This window comes from Arvicanthis niloticus, chromosome 4 (genome assembly GCF_011762505.2).
Source record: "Arvicanthis niloticus isolate mArvNil1 chromosome 4, mArvNil1.pat.X, whole genome shotgun sequence".
In the NCBI taxonomy this organism is placed as follows: Eukaryota; Metazoa; Chordata; class Mammalia; order Rodentia; family Muridae; genus Arvicanthis; species Arvicanthis niloticus.
This window is the reverse complement of record NC_047661.1, coordinates 31,315,021-31,336,527: the sequence shown is the minus strand read 5'-3', so window position 1 is coordinate 31,336,527 and position 21,507 is coordinate 31,315,021. Positions and strand designations below refer to the sequence as shown.

Below are 21,507 nucleotides of genomic sequence, written 5' to 3'. Positions count from 1 at the left end.
TAACCTTAAAATTTTTAGTATTTATCATTACTCTAATTTTTTCAATTTTTACAGTTCCAAGAACCAGACAAATTGGTGGTACTACCTACTAAAAAGGTATTTTACTAATGTTTATATTTTAATTTCTTGGTGATATAGGAATTGCAGTCTGTGTTTCATTTTCTTTTTAAAAATAAATATCTGATAGTCTGTCTTAAAATCAGCTGTTAATTAGATGGCCAGTGGATACTGCTTTAAATTCTTCTGTCTATTGCTTATTTTATTTAATTTTGATGAAGTTCTGCATTTATCTTTTTTCTTTATATTGGAGTAAACATTACTCTCAAGTCTTACTTTATATTCCACTAATTAGAGGTTATTCTACCATGCACATTCAAACCATCTGCTGCTTCCTGCTTTGAGGTCAAGCAGATATCTGTCCTTCAGTTTGATTCAGACACAAACATTTGGGACCTGGCTATCATTTTGAGGACTGGCTATTTTACATAAGTCAATGAACTATTACCCAATCAATTCTTTGTTTCTAAAATATTTTTGAGTACTCACCAGTCTAATAATGCATGTTGCTGAACTTATTTTTTTTATTTAAAACTATCAACAGGCATGAGCTTGAAATAAGCTTCTAATAAATTAATTTTTGCTATAATGTATGTTTTATTGCATTTGAGCAGAGCCATTTATCAAGCCAAGATGAAGAACAAGACAAATACATTAATGAAGATATTCACTGAGGACATTGCATGCTGTGACAGTGTATGTGAATACAAAACCAAAACTGATATTCCAAGTTCATGACGATGAGAGAGACAGTTTGTAGAGTAATAGAAGATGGAGGGTGGAAGAAAGAGAGAGAGAGAGAGAGAGAGAGAGAGAGAGAGAGAGAGAGAGAGAGAGAATGAGAATTTAGGTAGCACTATATGGAAAAGGGTACATCTGTGTACCATGCACATATGTCTCTCATATGTGATATGTAGAAAAAAACATGAAACAAGATTTATCCATGTACTAGATTTTTGGTAAATCACTGAAAATTGGGTCAGATAGTTCCAACAGCATACATTTCCAAGTGAAGAGTTATTTGTGCAATTAAACTGCCCCTACCTGAGTCCTTATTTCTTATATACAGACTTGTGTGTTGTTTCCACTATTCCTTATTTATTTTAAAATATCAATGTCTAATAAACAATTCAATTTTATAAGATTATCATAAAGATATTTTCAGCAAAATATAAAGAATTACATTTGCTCTCCATACCTACCTGTTCAGTGATATTTTAGCTCTTCATCTCCAACCTGTTCTCTTTCTCTGTCTTTCCTGTGCATCCTCACATCTGCTTTTGAACACCAGCTACAAAATCATGACTGTCTATTTCCTCATGCTCATTTGAGCATTCTAGGCATAAGGGTATTTTTGCATAAAAATTCTGTTCAGAAATTACTTTTATAAGTTTAACAGCGGTGTGTTTGTGTGTGTGTGTGTGTGTCTGTGTGTGTTGTCATCTGTGTGTACAGTGCTTAGCATAAAACTCACAACCTTATACATACTACACAGTAGTTCTGTCATTGAGTTAAACACACACCTATCTATTAAATAATTGTTTATTTTTCTAATGCTTATATTATGGGTTTAGTGCAGGTCAGAAATGTAACAGTTAGTAGCATGCAGAGTAGTAAAGACCATTCCTACTATTACACAGGATGGAATATAGCTCAGAGAATCACCATCTCTCTGACTTTTATAAATGCTAATAGGTATAAAGCACACTTATAGTCAATATTCCAATATGTCATTATTGATATTGCACTAGACTTACAAAGGTATATATAGTAAAGATATTTTAGATCACCAAGCTATTTCTTCTACATAGCAGGTCTATGTTATACAAAACAGTAATTAAATAGTATTAAAAAAGTAAATTATAGCCAATGACATAAATTAGGAGAACACTCACTAGCTTGGCTGAACCAGATGTGTCCACAGGACAGAGAAGAGGAGAAGCGCAGAGAGTCCTGTAGGTCAATGCTCTCTTGACTCTGTTGATTGGTTTCAGCTATGGCAAATGCCCAGTATTGTACATGAGCAATCTTCGTGATGTCTTTCAACATCATTGAGACTTAGATCCAATTCCTTTAAAAAAAACATTTTTAGTGATTTTCACCCACAACTCTAGTACTTTCATACTTTATTCTGCCATAATTATTAAAATCATTTTGTGTAGTTCATATGATTGCTAATAGATACTTTTCAGCATTTCTTCATGTGATAATGTGTTTGTTTCCCTTTTGTCCTTGAAGAGATGTTGTCAGAACATCCTAACTTTCTTCTAACTTTCTTAAATATCCTCCATCACTTTTCTTTCTCCATCTTCTCCAGTGAGTATTCAGGTAATGATTCTTCTTGCATAATTCTTTTTATCAATTTCTTGCTATTTTTCCTTGACTTTATGTTTATAGTTTGGCCTATTCAGTTTGAAAATTCTTTGAATCATCCTTGTTATTTCATTACACTTAAGATAAACCTGTAAATTTTTTATGGATGAATTAGGAAAATGTTTTAAACATTTTCACTTTAGGATTTTTTTTCTCCTAATTTTTCTCTTTTCTTATTCTTAGATCTCTCAGAAGTGTTTGTATTTTAAAATACATAAATGGAGATGATTTTAGAATTATCTTTATTTGATAATTTTATATAAGTATAGACATCCACTGCCAAATTACCTGCACGACTCCCAAGATATCCCCAAAGCTTTCCATAAGTTTATGTTCTCTCCTTCTCTTGACTTCAAATGCAAATATATAAAATATTGATATATTTGACTTAATATTGTATAGATAACAATTAACTACCCTGTCCTCATTGGTCAATGCCTATGTCATGTCTAGAGGACAGCATTTTACTACATGCTTAGATGGCTTTAATAAATCATTATTGAAATTCATACCTTGTCAGTGAATGTAACGTATCATATTACTGTTTCACATTTAGTTTATTAATATGTAATTTCAGTATTTACAGGTTTTTATTACTATATGATAGTATAATTCACTTTTCTAGATTAAACATATTTTCTACTTATCTTTAAACAATTATTAAAACCTTTAGTTCCTCATAGAAGGAACATGTGATCTATTGTGATCTTCTCTCCTGAGAATCATTTACATTTCTCTGGTTCATCATGAGTCAAGAAATATTTTAGCATATATAATAAAACTCCCAGTTATATTTTCATTTTCATGCTTTTAGGATATTATGTTTAGAAATATTTTGTATAAAAAGATGCTTTATCTTAAAATCTGTTTTATAAACAAAATCATCTTTAGGAACAAATGTATACATCTTTGCAATCATTAATTAGACATTAATATGTTCCAAATGCTCTGAAAAGAAAACATTCTACAATAATGTGAATTTAATCCTCTGTGAAGTATTTCTCACATGTGAGGGTTTCTATAATAATATTTTCTTGTCTTAAAATTATCCAGAAGTTTTCAGATATTCAACAAAGTATCATAAGCTTTACTTTAAATGTATTTTGCTCACTCTGTATGTATGTGTGGATGTGAGTAATTGTGTCCGGGTGTGTATGTGTGTGTTTCTGTGAGTATGTGGTATATGAATGTATGCCCATGTTTCAAAGTGCCATATTGGTGCAAGAAGGAACTTTCAGGAGTTGTTGATTTCCTTCTAGCATGTATGATTTCTGAGCCCTGATCTATATTTCCATCCATAGATGATTAATTATATTCTGAACAAAAGCTCACATTGGTTCCTTCCTAGATCCATTACAACCATAATATCAGAGCTGTTCTTTCATATTCTAAGATGCTTTTGCATAATCCTTAGCCTGTGGAGAGCAAGATGTAAAATCAATTAGTGTAAGGTGTCCTTGTTTTTAAAATTCAACTAACCTGGCATGTTATAGTAAGGTTTTGAATGAATCTTCAACAAAATACACACACACACACACACACACATACACACACAGTGTAGAAACTATCTTCATAAACATATTCCTATCCATTCACTGTCACACACTATGGTAATGTATTAGAATTCCAGTATATCGGTGGTATCTTCTCAGATTCTTGTCATTTCATTACATGCTATTTTCTTCTGTCCTTCTAGGTCTCTAGAACAACTTCTAAATGTGAGAGTCAGTAGAAAGCTAATAGTATAAGCACCTTGTTTTTTTCCTGGGAGTGTTAAAAAATGTGGTCTTGTTTCTAAAATATTCATTTTGGATCCCAATATTTGTCACCATAGTAGATTTCAACACTCTATATCTGTTTATCATCTAAGTATTTACAAACCCTGATATGATGAGAATGATTATTCATTTTCATTTTAAAGAAAAAAATACAGTTGCTTCTCATCCTCTTTTTCCTAGAACTATGCACATGTTGTGCATAGAAGTAAGGCTGTAAAATGATGGCAGTCCAGTTGGGGAGAAAGCAAACCTTTCTCCTCTCTTTGTAACTGCTCTCTCTGACTCCCCACTGCCATAATGAAAGAAAAATGATGATGCTGAGCTCTAGCACCCATGGCTTCTCAGTCTACCTTTATTATACACAACTTGTTGCAGTTATATTTGATTTCTCAGTACCCAAGTACTAAATTTGAATATAAATATGTTAGACTGAGAGTCTTCCAGACTTATCTTATGGGGCAAAAATAAGTTATACATTAGATGAGTTGCTACAGATTGTAGATTATACATAATGATTAGACCAAAACTAATTGTGTAATAATGAGTTTCGAAGTTATTTTATAACATTTTTTTCTGTACATTCTATAGCCTCTATATGTGACAGCAACAAACTTGGATATGGTGCATGATATAATTGGCAAGTTACTACCAAAGACAGAAAAAAATGTAAGTTACTTTCAATCTACTTTGAGTTAAAATTGAGTTTTGTTTTTTAGATCCTTATATGTGGAAATGTGTAAATACAGAAGAAATTTTATCATGATAAATTCACAAATAACATTTTACAAATGCCTCCTTTTGAAACTGAAGGCATCTAAGGTATAATAATAGTCTTTTTGAGGGACATTTTTCATGAATTTTTGTCTAGCTTTATGTGAAATGAAATTCATAGTTCAATGGTTTGAGCTTTATGTTTAGTTTCACTAGATATCAAGATCCACTGTTACAAATTGTGATTAACTGGTCATATGCTCACACCTGATTTAAAGGATGCCAATCTTAGAGGAATTTTTTTCTTTCTTTTCTTGAAAATTATACTGTACTTTTTATTTGATATAATTCTGTCTCCTCCTTCATTCATTCTTTTCATTTCTCTATGTGTGGAGGTATAAATGTACACATCCTGATGTGTTTTTTTTATTTTTAAACTTTTAATAAATCTTTAATAAATGTGTCTATGTATTTCTGTCCATGTTCATTCTGCATACGTATCTGTGGGTTTTTTTTTTGTGTGTGTGTGTTTCTACTTTTAAATGAGCATGTGTATCTCTGTGTAATTCTCTCTGTTGCTTTCTCTCTCTCTCTCTCTCTCTCTCTCTCTCTCTCTCTCTCTTTCTCTCTGGTGTGTGTGTGTGTGTGGTGTGTGTGTGTGTGTTTTTCTCTCTCTGTATGTTCCTCTCCATCACTTTCTGTGAGTTTGTACAATGAGACTATATGTGCCAATCTGTCTCTTTTACTCTATACCTCTCTGTCTCTTCCTCGCTGTGTGTCTTTCTGTCTCAGTCTTCCTCTCTTTGTATGTTGAATTGTGGATGGCTTTAATACTTAAAAACTCTATAGGACAATGTCATTGGTTTTAATTATGAGTCAACAAAGAGTATATTTTCATTCTAGCCACTCCTTGAGAGTGCTAAATATTTCAAAAGAATGTTCTATTTAGATGATTGTTTCTAAGGGATCCATAACACTGTGTATAGTAATTATGTCATAGACCTTCTTTCCAGCATCTGGCCTATTTTCCAGGATAAACACATGTCCCTCATCTCCATACTGGACAGCTCCAAATGAAAGCCAAAAGTTGTTTTCACTCCTAGACACCTTCAAAGCCTCTCTGTTTTTGTCTATTTTGTTCACTGTTGTCGAGTTATATCTTTTGAAGGTTATATTTGCTAAAGTCATCATAGTCACTGTGAGTATATGCCTCTGTGGGTACTATGTTGTGTGCTCATGTTAAGTCAAAGTTCAATATTCCACACACAATCTGCACAAAGGTAAGAAATTTCATAATAGTAATTGTCATGGTTAGTGTAAATGACTAAATGAAATTCTGATTCTATTATGGATCATTAGATCAAGACTCCCTCAGAAAGGAAAGGCAAGTACCCAAAGGTTTTCTCCTGAAATCAGTCCTGATTATTCAAACCTGTTGTCAGAAGACATATTGTTAATATTTGTCCTAATAATTTTCCTGCTAGAGAGCTAGAAATGGTAAGTAAAGAAAATTGCTAGACTCTTCAAGACTCCACTGTCATATTTGTGACTTTTTTTTTTTTTTTGGCTCCCAGAACATTGAAGACTATGAACTGTGGTTCTGTCCTGGCCACAAGGAAGCTCCAAGAGCACTCCAAGGTAAGTAACAGAAAAATCTAAGGAAGGACTAGCTGGGTTTATTGGTCTAACCCTGAAGTCTCAATGTTTCCATTATTTATTCTTAAACTTAGATAAGCCCTAAAGCAAGATGACTTTAACATAATTTTCTTCATTTAATTCATAATTAATAACAGTTTAATATAACCTTCAGGCACAAGATAACATCTCATTAACAACAGTCTGAGGTCTGAGAAAAAAATAACTGGAATTTTTGTGCTTTTCCATTCGAGAAATAGAATTTTCCTAAAAGGGCAAATGAAAGAAAACTCTGGATATCTTGCTTCTGAAAGAAATAATTAAAAAAAAAAAAAAACCTTGGAGATCATTACAGAAAATCCTAGTAGTTAGAGAGATGTCTCAATGATTTCCAACACTCACATGGTAGCTCACATCCACCTATAACTCCAGTTTTAGAGGAACTAATTCTCTCATATGAACTGTACAGACACCAGGTACAATGTGGTAAACAGGTAGATATTTGAGCAAAAGTCTTATACACAGAAGCAAGTATAATTTAAAATGTAAAACTTTTAATTTTTTCTATTTATTCTAAATAATGCAGATTCTGTTTTGTAATGAAAATCAGAATTGTAGCCATTTCCCTGAATTCGTTTGAAGTATGCAGTTCACATCTCCCTGACCAGCAATTCCCCCACTGAATGAAAGATCATATTCAGATTTCTAGAGACTTCTTGACTGAATACTAGTCTATTCTGTCTTTTGCCTTTTTTTTGTAAATTTCTCATTAGATTAATGCCAAATATATAATAGTAATAGAATTATCAGAAATTTTCGATTAAGAATTAAAAAATCTGAGATCACTGAGTATGCTTGCAAACCTGATCTTTTAAAAGCTACTGAAAAGGTGAAGTTTTAAAATATAAAGTTGGCCTTCAGACAAATGACAGTAACAATGTCTTTTGAAAAACAGAGATTATTATTCAAACTTTTGTAAGGTATATATGAAAACAATCTGTGGAGACAGTTTTAATTATTAAAAAAACCAAACTAGCCTATTATTTTTCTAAAATATTTTCATGTTTTTAGTACACTAGATAATAACCAGGACAAAAAAAATGTACATATGTGATTGATTTTATTTCTCTTATAAAACGGAATATTGGTATTGAGCCAGGCAGGTTAGGGACTTTCAGTTCTTACTGTCCCAACCAAATGTGTGCTGAGAATACAGGCATGAGCCTAAAGCACCTAGTTATTTTGATCTTTATAAGGTGGACACAGTTGCAGTTCTTAATCTGTTAAAAGACAAATGTGGTAGGGGCTGGAGGATGGGGCACATTCTTAATTAAATCTACTGAGTAAAATGTGTTAACTTGATAATATTTTAATTTTAAGGCTTGGAAGAGCTTTGTGTGTATCATGGATGCTTCAGAAATTCCAAGAACTTAACATTCTTGTTAATTTCACAGCATCCATTTTGAATGTGTATTTCAACCCACAGGCCATACTCAAGTATATATCCTTATGCTTAGATTTTTCCATATTAAACTCTTGGAAGGATATGGACCTCTTTCATCTCAAGGTAGCTATAAATCTTGCTCTGACTGTAGCACTGACATTCTATCTGTCAGAAACAAAGACAAATCAAAACTTTAATCATATTAATTATTCATTAGAAACTGACAGAGCCAAGATTTTCTACTCCTCCCACAAAAATACATATCCACAATATAACACTTATTCTCTAATATTTCTTTAGAGAAGTATTTTCTTAAAACAGAGAGGACATCAAACACTTGGACTTTAATTCCAATTTTGTATTTGTATTTCTGTGCCATGCTCACTGCTTGTCAGAAAAGTCCAAGAATGGTGTGAGAAAGGAATTATTCTTACTGCTGTGTGAAAACCACACACACACACACACACACACACACACACACACACGTCTTAAAAAGAGTTTTCTTAAAGACACTGAATTGTTCTTTGAATGTGTTTTGGTGCCCTCCCTAGGTGTAACAGATAGGAGAGAGTTTACTTCAACTGTTGTTGTTCATATGCCTCTATGGAGAAAACATGTTTTGTCTCATCCAGCTTGTACTTGTGATTATACACATTTCTCAGGTGCTTCTTCTTAACTATCAGAGGATACATTGTCTGATGCTCTGAGAAAAGTTGTCTATTGCATACAATCTTATTATTAAGCCACATTCTCCCATGTCCATGTTCCCAACTAGAATACTAAAATACTGTTCAGAAGACCTCATGTGTTTTCTACAGAATACAGGATCAACCTGACCATTGTCAAGGAGAACAGCAATGGGAGGAAGCAGAGACCATTCCGTCTCACTGATTCTAAGAAACCCATTCCTCATAGTGTGAATGGAAATGGACTCTCTATATGGCAATCGTCATGAGAGAGAAAATAGTGAACAGAACATATGCTTTACATGGCTAATATAAATACCTAAAGGGTTCCAGGCCTTAAACATTATGAACATATTTTTATTAATTATTTTATTTATGTTCCAAATGTTGCACCCGTCCTGGTCACCCATTGCAGATTCCCCTATAGCATACCCCACCCCCACCATCTTTTGTGCATCAAGTCTCTGTAGATTTAAGAACATCCTCTCCCACTGAGGCCAGAGAAGGAAACACTTTTCTACATAGGAGCCTGGGGCCTCCGATCCACCCATGTATGTATGCTCTTTGATTGGTGGCTCAGTCTCTGATAGCTCCCAGGGGTCCATGTTAGTTGACACTGTTGGTGTTTCTATGAGGTTGCCATCCCTTTAGTACTTTCAATTCTTCCCCTAAAACTTCTGTACAGGTCTTTCACCTCAGTCCAACAGTGGGATGTAATATCTGCATGTGTTACAGTCAGCTTCTGGCAGGGCCTCTCAGAGGACAACCATGCTAGACTACTCTCTGTAAGCACAACATTGCATCAGTAATAGTGTCAGGGATTGGTGCCTAACTATGGGATGGATCCCAAGTTGGGCCTGTCACGGACTGGTCATTACTTCAGTCTCTACTCCATTTTTGTCCTGCATTTCATTTAGACAGGAGCAATTGGAGGTCAAGAGCTTTATAGGTGGGTTGGTATCCCTACATGTCCACAGGTGTCCTGTCTGACTACAGGAGGTGGCCTCTTCAAATTCTCTATCCGCATGATAGAGAGCTGTCCTCATCCCATGTCTCCAGGATATTCTAAAAATTTCCCTCGACCCCAAAAGCTGTATATTTCAATTCATTCTGTTGACCCGTTGGCCTTTCTGATGTCTCCTCCCATACCTAATTCTGACCTGTTTTCCACCCCTTCCATTCTCACATATCTCTCCCTCTCCCTCTGCCTCCCAAGATTATATAGTTCCCTCTTGTAAGTGGGATAGAAGCATCTTAACTTAGGCTTTCCTTCTTGTTTAACTTCTTAGAGTCATGGATATTCTGTACATCTTGGGAAATATCTACTTACTAATGAGTACATACCATGACTATCCTTTGGAGTGTAGGTTACCTCACTCAAGTTATTTTCTAGTTTCATCCAACAGCCTGAAAAATCTCAATTATGTCCTTGTTTTTGATAGCTGAATAATATTTTACCGTGTAAATGAACCATATTTTTGATAACTATTCCTTGGTTGAGGGACATCTGGGTTGCTTCCAGTTTCTGGCTTTTATGAATAAGGCTCATATGAGCATAGTGGAGTACATGTTTTTGTGTTATGATGGAGTATCTTTTGCTATATACTCAGGACCAGTATAGCTGGGTCTTTAGTACAATTATTTCCTCTTTTCTGAGGAACAACCAGATCGATTTGCAGAGTGGTTGTACAAGTTTGCCATCCCACCAACAATGGAGGAGTGTTCCCATTTCTCCAGAATCTCACCAGCATGTTCTGTCATTCTCTTTCTATTGTGTGGAATAGTTTTAGAAGTACTGGTATTAGCTCTTTTTTGAAGGTCTAGTAGAATTATGCCCTAAAGCCACCTGGCCTGGGCTTTTTGTTGTTGTTGGGAAGTTTTTAATTAATGCTTCTATTTCCTTAGGGGTTAAGGAACTGATTATTTTATCTGATCCTGATTTAAGTTCAGTGTGTGTTATCTGTCTAGAGAATCATCCATTTCATCTAGATTTTCAAGTTTTGTCAATATAGGCTTTTATAGTAAAACATGATAATATTTTTATTTTTTCAGTTGCTGTTATGTCTCCCTTTTCATTTATGATTTTGTTAATGTGAATACTATTTCTGAGACTTTTAGTTAGTTTGGGATTCTCTATCTTATTGATTTTCTCAAGAAACAAGATCTTGGTTTAATGGAGTCTTTGATTCTAATTGGTTGATTTGAGCCCTGATATTATTTCCTGCTGTCCTGTATTATTTACTTCTCTTTGGTGTGTTTGCTTCTTTTTGTTCTTGATTTTTCAGTGTGTTGATATGTTGCTAGTATAGAATATCTCCATTTTCTTTATGAAGACAACTAGTGCTCATATTTTATTATATATATGCAGTGTGAAATATTTAAATTGCTTAATATAAAGCTAGACAAGTGAAGTAAAATTCTTATGATGTAAAAATCTTACTGATATTAATACTTCAACAGGTCGGTCTTAAAACTGTCAGAGAACACAGCTAAAATCCCCCTACACAGTGCAATGATGGGTCTATAATCTCTACTAAGTGACAAATTGAAATTTTTCTCTTTATTCTTTTTAGCGTTCTCAGCTTACTTTATTATAGTATCCTGGTAAGGGTTCTAATGTTCTATCATGTACAGTCTATATTGTCCAGAAGAAGAAAATGGATAAATAAATACAACAAAGCATTCTAAATTGTACTGAAAGGGTTGCCTATTCTCAGTAACATTAGTTACAATTTATATTCATATTTTTCTCATAGGATATGAGTATCCACATGATGTTATAATGATAAACATTCAAAAGAATATCAGTTCACAGGAATCAAGGAAATTCACAGCTTTACCTTCCCTACTTGGACTGTTCATGAATTATCTAAATTCGGATGCACAGGGACAATTCATCTTAAAGCCCAGAGATTCAGCAACAAGCAATGAGCAGAAAAGTGAGTCCTCCACCTTCCTCTAAGTGGCCTTTCTCAGTTTCCATTTAAATTTCTCATAAAATATCACAGCATATTTTCATTTTCTTGCTTGGAGAAGGGCACTGTAAAAAACAAAAACAAAAATTAAAACAATGTATTTCAGGTCCATCTTAAGTAAACTCTAAATTTTGATGTGAAGGCTAGTCTTGGTTATAAAGAGAACACTTTATTTTTTCCAGATAGTCATGTAAACTGGTATGCCAAAACACTGCGTACACACACTTTTGCCCATTAGAATAACACATCTAAGACGTAGTTTCTGATATGTTACCCATCACATGGTTTCATGATCAAAGCAGAAAATGACATATGAACTTCATTTTGACAAACTATTGCAATGAAAGCAACACAGAAAAATTATATGTATGGTATTGAAAATAATCTATTGCAGGCTCGAATAGAAATCACCTTATAGCCCAGTATCTAATCTCATTTCAAATCATACAACAAGCATATTTTATATATATATCCTTTAGACCTACGTCTAGAGTTGAAATGGCCACAATATTGATGTACTGGGGCTTATGAAATTTTAAAAAATATTTTTCAAATAATAGAATACTTTTGTAATTTTTCCTTACTCTCTTTTCTTGAAAACCTCCCACTTACACCACTTGATGTCCTTTTTTTATTAATCATTTTATTTATTTACATGTGAAATGTTGTCTCCATCCAAGTTGCCCCTGCCAAGAATACCCCACCTCATCCCCCTTTCAATTTGCCTTTAAGAGGGTGTTCTTCTGTCAAACTACCCACCCACTTTCACCTAACCTAACTAATCCCACCTCCCATCCTCTTTCTCTGGAGCATCAAGCCTCCACAAGACCAAGCACATGCCCTACAACTGAGTCCAGACAAGACAGTCACTTGCTACATATGTAGCAGGGGCCAGGGACTGGCCATATATGCTCTTTGGTTGTTGGCTAAGGCCCTGGGAGTTCTGAGGGGTCCAGTCAATTAATATTATGCTTTCTATAGGTTTGCTATCCCTTTCACCTTTTTTACTCCTTCTTTTCTAACTCTTCCATTGAGGTCCCAGGGCTCAGTCAGATGGTAGGCTTTAAGTATCTGCATCTGTCTTAGTCAGGTGCTGGTAGAACCTCTCAGAGGACAGCCATTTCAGGTTTCTGTCTGCAAGCATATCTTTGCATCAGCAACACTATTATGGTTTGGTGTCTATGCATGTGATGGAACAGAAGTTCCAGCAATCTCTGGATGTCCTTTCCTTCAGTCTCTGCTCCAGTTTTGTTCCTGCATTTCCTTTAGACAGGAGCAATTCTAGTCAGATATTTAAAAATGTGTTTTGATATACATATTATATATAAATACATACACAAACAAACATACACACACACACATACACGTTCAGGCAACTTTGTGATTTCAGGCCTCATAATTTTATATTATACAACCAGGCATACAACATATTCTGAGAAAGACTATTTTATATTTTGTTATGACTCCTTCTTTTACTTTTAATTCATTTGTTTTAAGGAACATATTAAAGATTTTATTATGGTCCAATATTCTAAAAGAAAACTTATAAGATAAAATAAAACTTTGATCATCTTTGAACTTACACTATAGGAGCAAGGGTTCAGTGCCTGACAAAAATAGTCATGTATACTTTCTCATGAAGGGACATGCTGACGAAGAGAGAAATTTAACAATGGTTCTTCTAAAAGAAAACTCAACAAGAAAACTAAGGATGTGAAGAGGTTCACTATGACATCTGAAGACAATAGAAAAGTGATTGATGTGAATAAAAGGGAGGGTGGCTATGAAAACAGACATGACTACTGAAGCAACTGCCTGTACATAGTTCAAGGAATTTGTTCAATTAGATATCATGTATCTTATGATGCAATGGGACTTAGAGAGCATTGTCTCTTGAGAATTCCCACTGGATTATGTCTTAGAGAACATTACATCATGTCTTAGAGACATTAATAACATTAATAACAGTGTAGAATATAGGGAATAAGAATATGTAGACCCTACAGTGTGACTAACCCATTACAATGGGGACGTTATGCAATTGAAATTTTGTTTTTTAAAAGAGCTGTATAAATTACACTATTCCATGTAATGATCTTATCTCCTCCTTAGAAACAAAAGAAAGACCTGATAAGAAACAAAAAACTTCTAAAAAATCATGGTTCCACCGGGGCTCTGTGCCCCACCAGGAACAAGTGTGCACTATCCCGAGAGTTAATAAGGGAGAAAACCTATTTGGAAAGGAGCTGAACTCCATTTGTCCTGATGGCAACCTGCCCTCAGCAATCCTGGTAGGTCAAACATAGATTTTCTCTGCCTCTCCTAAGGACAAAATCCTGCTTCTTACATACCCGACTCTTTCAATTCTATCACCATGTGGACTAATTATTTTGTCTCAAATCATTTGCTTTACAATAACTATTAATCAGGAACCACCTATTGGAAAAGTTGGATTTAATCACTTAAGTATTTTCGAAAATATGATAAAGAATGTTGCCTGATCTTTCAGAGTTAACGTTAGGGTGCGATGTGTACAACAAAAGATTAAGGCACAAAACCAGTCCTTGCCCATGCCAGCCCTTGTACTGTACCTGTGCACACCATTGGTATGTTTCTCAAGGAGCAATGTTCTGTGCTACATGAGCCTAAGTGATATTTCCCCTTTTTCTTCTCAGGACATGCTGTCCCTCTTAAATAACAAAGGGCCCACAACTGAGGGTATTTTTATAGTGCCTCCGGATATATCATTGTTAGAATCACTAAAGGAAAAGTTTGCCTCTGGAGAAGAGGTGGATATAAACAATCAGTCGGTGCATGAGGTGGCGTGGATGTTAAAGGTAGGGAAAGTCCTTGCATCATCCACCCTCAGGATCCCTCTGAGTCTGAGTGAGTAGTTTTCTTCATTATGCATTCCCTTGAGTGACAGTAGGTACATATGAAAGAAATCTGGTAAGCTAAAAGTCTTCTATGTTAGTGTTACTAAAGTGGATGATGACTGTTCAGAAATTATTAAAGCAATGATATCATTGGACGACCAAAAGTGAACACTTTCCTCTTTTCTAGGAGACACAATCACAAAGCAAATATCCCAAACCTCTGTTATTTACTCTTTCTGACTCTCTTAACCAATATTTGGCACCCAAGGTTCAGGAGTTAGTATGTATATGTATAAACTTGGGATCAGAGCCACAGGATATTTTGTTCTCTGTACCTTGAATAACTTGTTTTTTTTTTTTTTTTTTTGTAAGAGTCTTCATCCATTGCAAAAAAAACTTCCTTGATGCATAAGTAAGGGCTACATTATCTGTGAATATTAGGTTAATAATTTATAATAGAGTTAGGAATCATGCTTGTTTAGTGAAATAGGAACAGGATGTTCCCTAAGAGCCATGAACATATGTGTCTCCATGCTTTCAATACCAGGCATGGTTTTCTGCTCCTGTGAATTCAGATAATAACTTCTTATGGTCATCTTTGTTGTGGTTACCATAATTGTATTTTTCTATCATCTAAAAATAGTATTTGAGCTGAGATATTGTTTATTTATGTGTGCTAGTTTGCTCAGCTGTCCATGCTGAGCTAAGGAATGATTTTTCTGTATTCTAAGCACATCTCAAAATCTGCTCTTATTTTCCTATTTTGAAAGGAAGAAACTTCCTGGACCTAACTTTTGGTCAGTGTTCCAGCTAGGAGAAAGTTGAAGAAAGTTAGAACTAAACTGAACTTTATAGGTGAATGTATTTTGAGTAGTTTCTGTGATTATTTTTTCCATAAAGTATTTTTCCTGTCTTTATAAGGAGTTCATTCAAAATGTTAAAGGAAGTCTGATGACATCAACACTGTATAATGAATGGCTTGCTGTACTGGAAAAAGTCAATGAAAAAGAGAAGTTACTATCAGTGCAAAGGTAATGGCTAAAGAAATTGTGTAAACAACATCAACAAAAGACAAGTAATATTTGCTTACATTAGAGATTATATCACAGAAATATTTACTAAAATACTGACTGACAGTAAAAGGTCTCAATTGTTCACAAACATGAAAGACACTTTTAAAATAGAAGTTTGACTTGGAGAGTTATAGTGGCCCATGCTTATAACCTCAGCTTTATACTCCAATTAATTTTTTTTCTGAATTGAGGAAACATTTCAAGCAATACTTCTAGCACCCCTTATTACTTTCATTGTATTTTTAGAGCACCAAAGGTAAGAGACAATTACTCCATTCCCTTTATATTTACAAATTGAGTAAACTTGTTTTAAAATAACCATCTCTGTGTTTAGTCTTATAGAAAAACTACCACCTCCAAATGCTGCTCTTCTGACACACCTTTTTCGAATATTACACAAAATAGAAAGAAATTCTTCTGTTAATCAAGTGCCATCTTACGCTCTGTCCTTTGTGATAGCGCCATGTCTCTTATTCCTGGATAGCTCCCACAATGAAGTACTGGCAAGTGACATTGACAAAAAGGTAATTAGACATGAACTTTAAGCCTAGATTTGATAAGCCTTTACATTGAGACAGAAATATAAGATTATCCTGAGAGTCTGGGTTATTTTGTTGGTGGTGATTGTTTTGGTTTTGGTTCATTTTGTAAAATAAGTACACCTTTGAATCGTGTTCTTAGGGAAGAATCGTCGGTGTATTTTAAGTAAGTAAAATATAAATGGGTATTTGAGTTCAATGATTCAGTCATTTGTCAATTGTGATTTAGAATATCCTTAGATTAACCCAGTGAGAACAAATGCTGTGAAATGATTAAAAACAATATTGGATACTGGGGTCAGCAATCAAGACTGAATTCTGAAATAATCAGTGTAGATAGTGTGAAATTCTACTTGTTTTCAAGGTGGTTACCCCAACAAAACAAAGGCAATACAACTTGAATTGTTTTTTATCAGACATGGTTATTAGGACTCCTGATTAGTGTGATTAAATATGCCCTTGGCCTCTTGATGCTGGTTATGATTGGTTTAGAGAAATAACAGATTATGCTTTTCTCTTTCAGCTATCTTTCAAATACTATAATAAAATACCAAAATTTTTACAGTGTAGGGATCAAATGGTTATTTTGACTCTCAATATTTGAGTTTCTGATTCATTATTAATTGACTGATTGCCCTTGAACCTGTAAGGGATATATTGTAGGACAGCCTGAGTAACAAAAAATATTCCTCATATTGTGTAGAATCAAAGATCAGGAGATAAAGATAGGTTTCCTAAGGACCTATCATTGGAAATCCATAATTATCCAGTTTCCTCCAAATAAGTATTATTTCAAATACCTCCCACTATAATAAACGCGAGGATCAAGATGTTACCACTACATCTGCAGTGAGCCATCAGAAACACATAAATGTTCAGATGGGTTTGTCTGTCTGTTGCTTTTTGGTCAGCCATGGGAACTTTCAGTAGGATGGTCCCCACATTCAGAGGTCACATTCCCTCCTTAGTTGTACCTTTCCATAAGCATCCTTACAAATATGCACAGCTATGAATGTGTCAAAGGCAACCAACGTTTCTCAAGTGGACAGTGTGTTTTACATACTGGCCATCCCAATGTGAAAACTGGAAATCATCCTCTTATATACTATTGCACTGTGATGAACATACTTGAGCATCTCATCTCACAATCATCATTTAAATTTCTAACACAACACCGATGCTATATTTTATAACAGCTAACGTTTTCTCAGAATTTTAACTACATTTTTTGGGCTCTAAGACTCATAACTAAAATGTAATTTGCAACCATGTAAAATGACAGAGACCCTCTGTGTTTGCCCCATTTGTCACAGACTTCTTTGGTAACATTTATGATCGAAAAATCGCCAAAAATATTTGGAGAAGATATCGTTCCTGTTTGGTATGAAACATCGCTGTATTATCCACATGGGGCAAAGCCCTCGTGTTCAGAAAGTACTCTATCTACCACCTGGAGTACAAGTGAAACAGAACTTAGTCTGAGTAGCTGTTCCAGCAGCAGGACATGCAGCCCTGGCTATTATGCCCTACCAAGAAGTCGATCGGCTCCTCTCCTCTGTGAAGGCGATATAGGTGAGGAAACATCACTTATTCATCCATAAGGATCAATGTCCTCATGTTCCCAGAATACTCCATCTAACATCGGAAACAGGAAGGAAACAGAACATGGACTCAGCAGCTGCCCCAGTGGCAGAACATGCACCCCTGGCCGTTATGCATTGCCCAGAAGTAGATCTGCTCCTCCTGTGTCTGAGGGCATTCTAAGTGTGTATAGATGTTCTACTACCATAACTTAAAGTTAGAATCATTTAGCAATGACACTATGAATTATAACAAACAGCAGTGAAGTATTTACTAAACCATGTAGAGAAAAACATCACTTATGCATTATAGGTGTTTTCCAATTGTTAGAATTGCCTCTAAATTTTGGTACCTCTTACCACTGGTCCTGAGTTTATGTAAGAGTTAAATCCCAGAAATGAGATTATGTGAAGTAGATCTCTTACATTGATATATTGAGTCTTAACACAGATTCTTATACTAAATAGAATAGCAAATTAATAGCAAATTGGGTTTTCTCAATGTAACAGCTCTGGCTGTCATGGAACTTACTTTGTAGACCAGGCTGACCTCAAAATCACAGAGATCTTCTTGGGTATGCTTCCTGAGATCTAGGAATAAAGGCGTGTGCCACCATGCTTGTCTCTTATGAAAATCTTAAAATATAGTATAATATACCCATATGGGAAACAGACACTATGATTTCAGATTTGAATTCGAAGTTCAGTGTAGAAAGGCAAGGGCTGTAACAGAAGTGTAGCCAGGCAAATTGTGTTGTGAAGTACAGATACTGTTGTTAATTACTGTTGCCCATGGCAGTTCAGTCAGAAAGTCACATGGGGTATAAAATGATTGGTGACAGTATTATTGCTTGAGTCTAACACCTATATGCATTGCTTTCAAGGCAAACACAAGAATTTACTGTTTATATCAGAAGTATGGGCCATATACAACTAGATATCCAATGCCTTATGAAACAATATCATTATAAATGGTATAATACTGACTAGTTATTTTCTGTTTATTTGTGGTGATGCATAAGGCATGCAGGCTATAAAATGAAAAGGCATGCGAAGGCTAAGTTAGTTCAATTACAACAAACAATGATTTTCCTTCTTTCTTAGGTTCAGTGAAAAGAGAAGGCAATGTGTATACAACCAGACGAGTATGTTCGCAAAATCAATTTTCACCAGTTGAGAATTATTTGTTTGAACAACCTCATATAAGCATTTGTGAAGACAAAAGATTGCCTGCTCCAATACTTGTGAGTTTCATTTTGTATTTCTACAGCTGTCCTGTAAACAGAAAAAAAGTTCAATGTCTTCTTCATTCCTCTCAGTCATAGCTTTGTACCCATAATTGCCATGACTTTGATTTACAGTAAAAGAGAGTAAAAGACATATAAATTCCATTGTTAATCAAGACAGTATCCCATAGACTTCCCTACACAATATGTCAATCTGATGGAGACATTGTCTTAATTAAGATTCCCTCTTCTCACCAACTTCTTTTTTACTCCTAGTTCCCTTTTCATTGCCTTAATAAAATACCATGACCAAGGCAACTAATAGAAGTAAGTGTTTATTTGGGGCTTACAGATGTAAGAGATGTAAGAGAGATTACAGTCCTTTAAATTCATGACAGAGGAAGGAAGGACAACTAAACAAGAAGCAGAGAGTGATGGCTCTCCTCTTAGGCAGCAAACATGAAGCAGAGAGCGTACATGAAAAATGACATCTACCTTTGGTAACTCTAAATTATAACCAATGGCATACTTCCTCTAGGAAGGTCAAGCCACTTTAACCACCCAAAACTCGTCACAAAAAGGCTATCAAGTATTGCAATGCTTGGAATTACAGAAGCATTACATTTAAACCATCACAATGAAACCCACCCCACAATCCCCCACAAAAAATATTCAACAAAGCATAGTCAAGATACTTTTGCAGACAGTAATTGGCAGCATATACATTCTAAAATGTTACTTTGCTTTAGTAGTTTCTCTAGTCTTTGCAATATGTATGAAATTTTAACAACTTTTAGTAAGGTGCAAAGAACTTAAAGAGTCTCCATTTCAGACAGACTTCATTTCATGGATTCCTATCTGTTTGTGGCAATTGTTATTTTTTTCACAGTTTTGGATTTCAATTTTTTTAAATTTCAATTTTGTAAACTATGTGAAATGACAGAGGTTCTTGTTTTTTGCCTTGTGATGTTATAGCAGTCTATTATAAAATTCACGATTGACAACTGTGTAGACATCTTTGGAGATGATGATGATGATATAACTTATAAAGATATTCAAAATGAGTCTGATACTGCAGGTGAATTACCTGTTATTAAAGAAGCCATAGATGGCCAAAGTGGAAAAACCTATAATAATGCTGAAAAATTCAAGATTTCATCTGTTTCTCTGCAGGAGGAAGGTCCTATAGGTAAGACAAGTTTTATTTAGTCATCAAATGAGTGGAAGAATAATGTCATTCCTTTATTTCAGAGCAGCATTAGGGCACATCAGTTAGAGTATGGGAAAAGTTTTTTAAACAACACTTAAATTATACATAAATACATGCATCTATACATACATACAAATATGTATATATACACATATATATGTATATGTATATATATACATACATGTATATATATGTGTGTATATATATACATACAAATATATATAAATCTGTATATATATACACACATATACATACAAGTATATGTGTGTATATATATACAGATTTATACAGGTATTTATGACAGATGGAATCTTTATTTAGCCCCTGTATGAATCCCACAATATTGCCTACTATATTCCCCTCTTTCTTCCAATGGTCCTTAAGTCATATAAGATATTTTGGATATAAAATTATTTTTGTAAGAATCATTTAAAACTCCAATAAACATTCTGTAAGATTAGGTCCTGTGCCACTGTCAACAAGCTTTGCTATTCTTGTGTAAAAACACTGTTTAATTTTATGTGAGAGATATTCTTGCCAAATGCTTAGCAGTGGTATAAATATTAAATTTCCCAGTATCCACTAAAACACATATGTGAAGAATGATAAGGGGGCTAAAACATACCTGATTTATCAGGTAGCACCATTCAAATTCAAATACATTGCTAACTCAAGTAATTCTTTATATAGAGTTAAGAAAATATACCAAAATAATATTCTTATTTGAAGTGAGGTTAATCTATCATCTGAAAATGTTTTTCTAATGATGACATTTTATGTTTCCTTTAGCAGGGCAAAAAAGAACAACTGCCACATCATATAAGTGGTAGAGGGTGACAGAAGAAGATTTCAGTCATTCTGTTTTAATGTTCTCTTCTACTTCCCACTTAATCACAGCAGAAAAGATTATTACAAGATACTACCTAATTTTGATATTTTATGATATTAATTACAAATAGCTTTCACTCATATATATTTTATGCTGTTTATTACATATTACTTACTATTAAAATAAATGTTATTCAATTATATTATTGCTTACACTCCAATGTGCCTTGTTCATGAGTCTCCATTGTCTTTGGAAAATCATCTTTTTCAGTCTCTGCATCTAGAGTCCAGTTATAGTGTTAGTTTTCCCACTTTAGTTACCAAAGCGTGAACAGGAGATAATGACATTAAACAATCCCTCAGAGTTGTGCTTAGAATCTAATGCCATAGATAGTTCCAAATAAGATTCCACTAACAATCAAAATTAATCATCGCACACAATGAAATTAGAATTTTAAGAACATACAAAATGATCTGAAAAGATGTTTCAGTGTCTAAAGCAATTGAGATACAGAC

General features: G+C 34.3%; 1 protein-coding gene across 1 annotated transcript in view; it reads left to right on the top strand.

Moving 5' to 3' along the window:
- LOC117707921 (rho GTPase-activating protein 20-like) overlaps positions 1–21,203 on the top strand; it is a 31,400-nt gene extending 10,197 nt beyond the window's left edge. Inside the window, exons 4-16 of the mRNA XM_076932077.1 lie at positions 55–96; positions 672–753; positions 4,797–4,874; positions 6,494–6,557; positions 11,441–11,623; positions 13,772–13,950; positions 14,335–14,496; positions 15,457–15,566; positions 15,943–16,132; positions 17,461–17,719; positions 18,832–18,971; positions 19,929–20,142; positions 20,953–21,203. Of these exons, the coding sequence (XP_076788192.1) occupies positions 55–96; positions 672–753; positions 4,797–4,874; positions 6,494–6,557; positions 11,441–11,623; positions 13,772–13,950; positions 14,335–14,496; positions 15,457–15,566; positions 15,943–16,132; positions 17,461–17,719; positions 18,832–18,971; positions 19,929–20,142; positions 20,953–20,993 (1,744 nt within the window). The 3' untranslated portion in view covers positions 20,994–21,203. The remainder of the gene's footprint in view (positions 1–54; positions 97–671; positions 754–4,796; positions 4,875–6,493; positions 6,558–11,440; positions 11,624–13,771; positions 13,951–14,334; positions 14,497–15,456; positions 15,567–15,942; positions 16,133–17,460; positions 17,720–18,831; positions 18,972–19,928; positions 20,143–20,952) is intronic.
- The last annotated feature ends 304 nt before the right edge of the window (positions 21,204–21,507 follow it).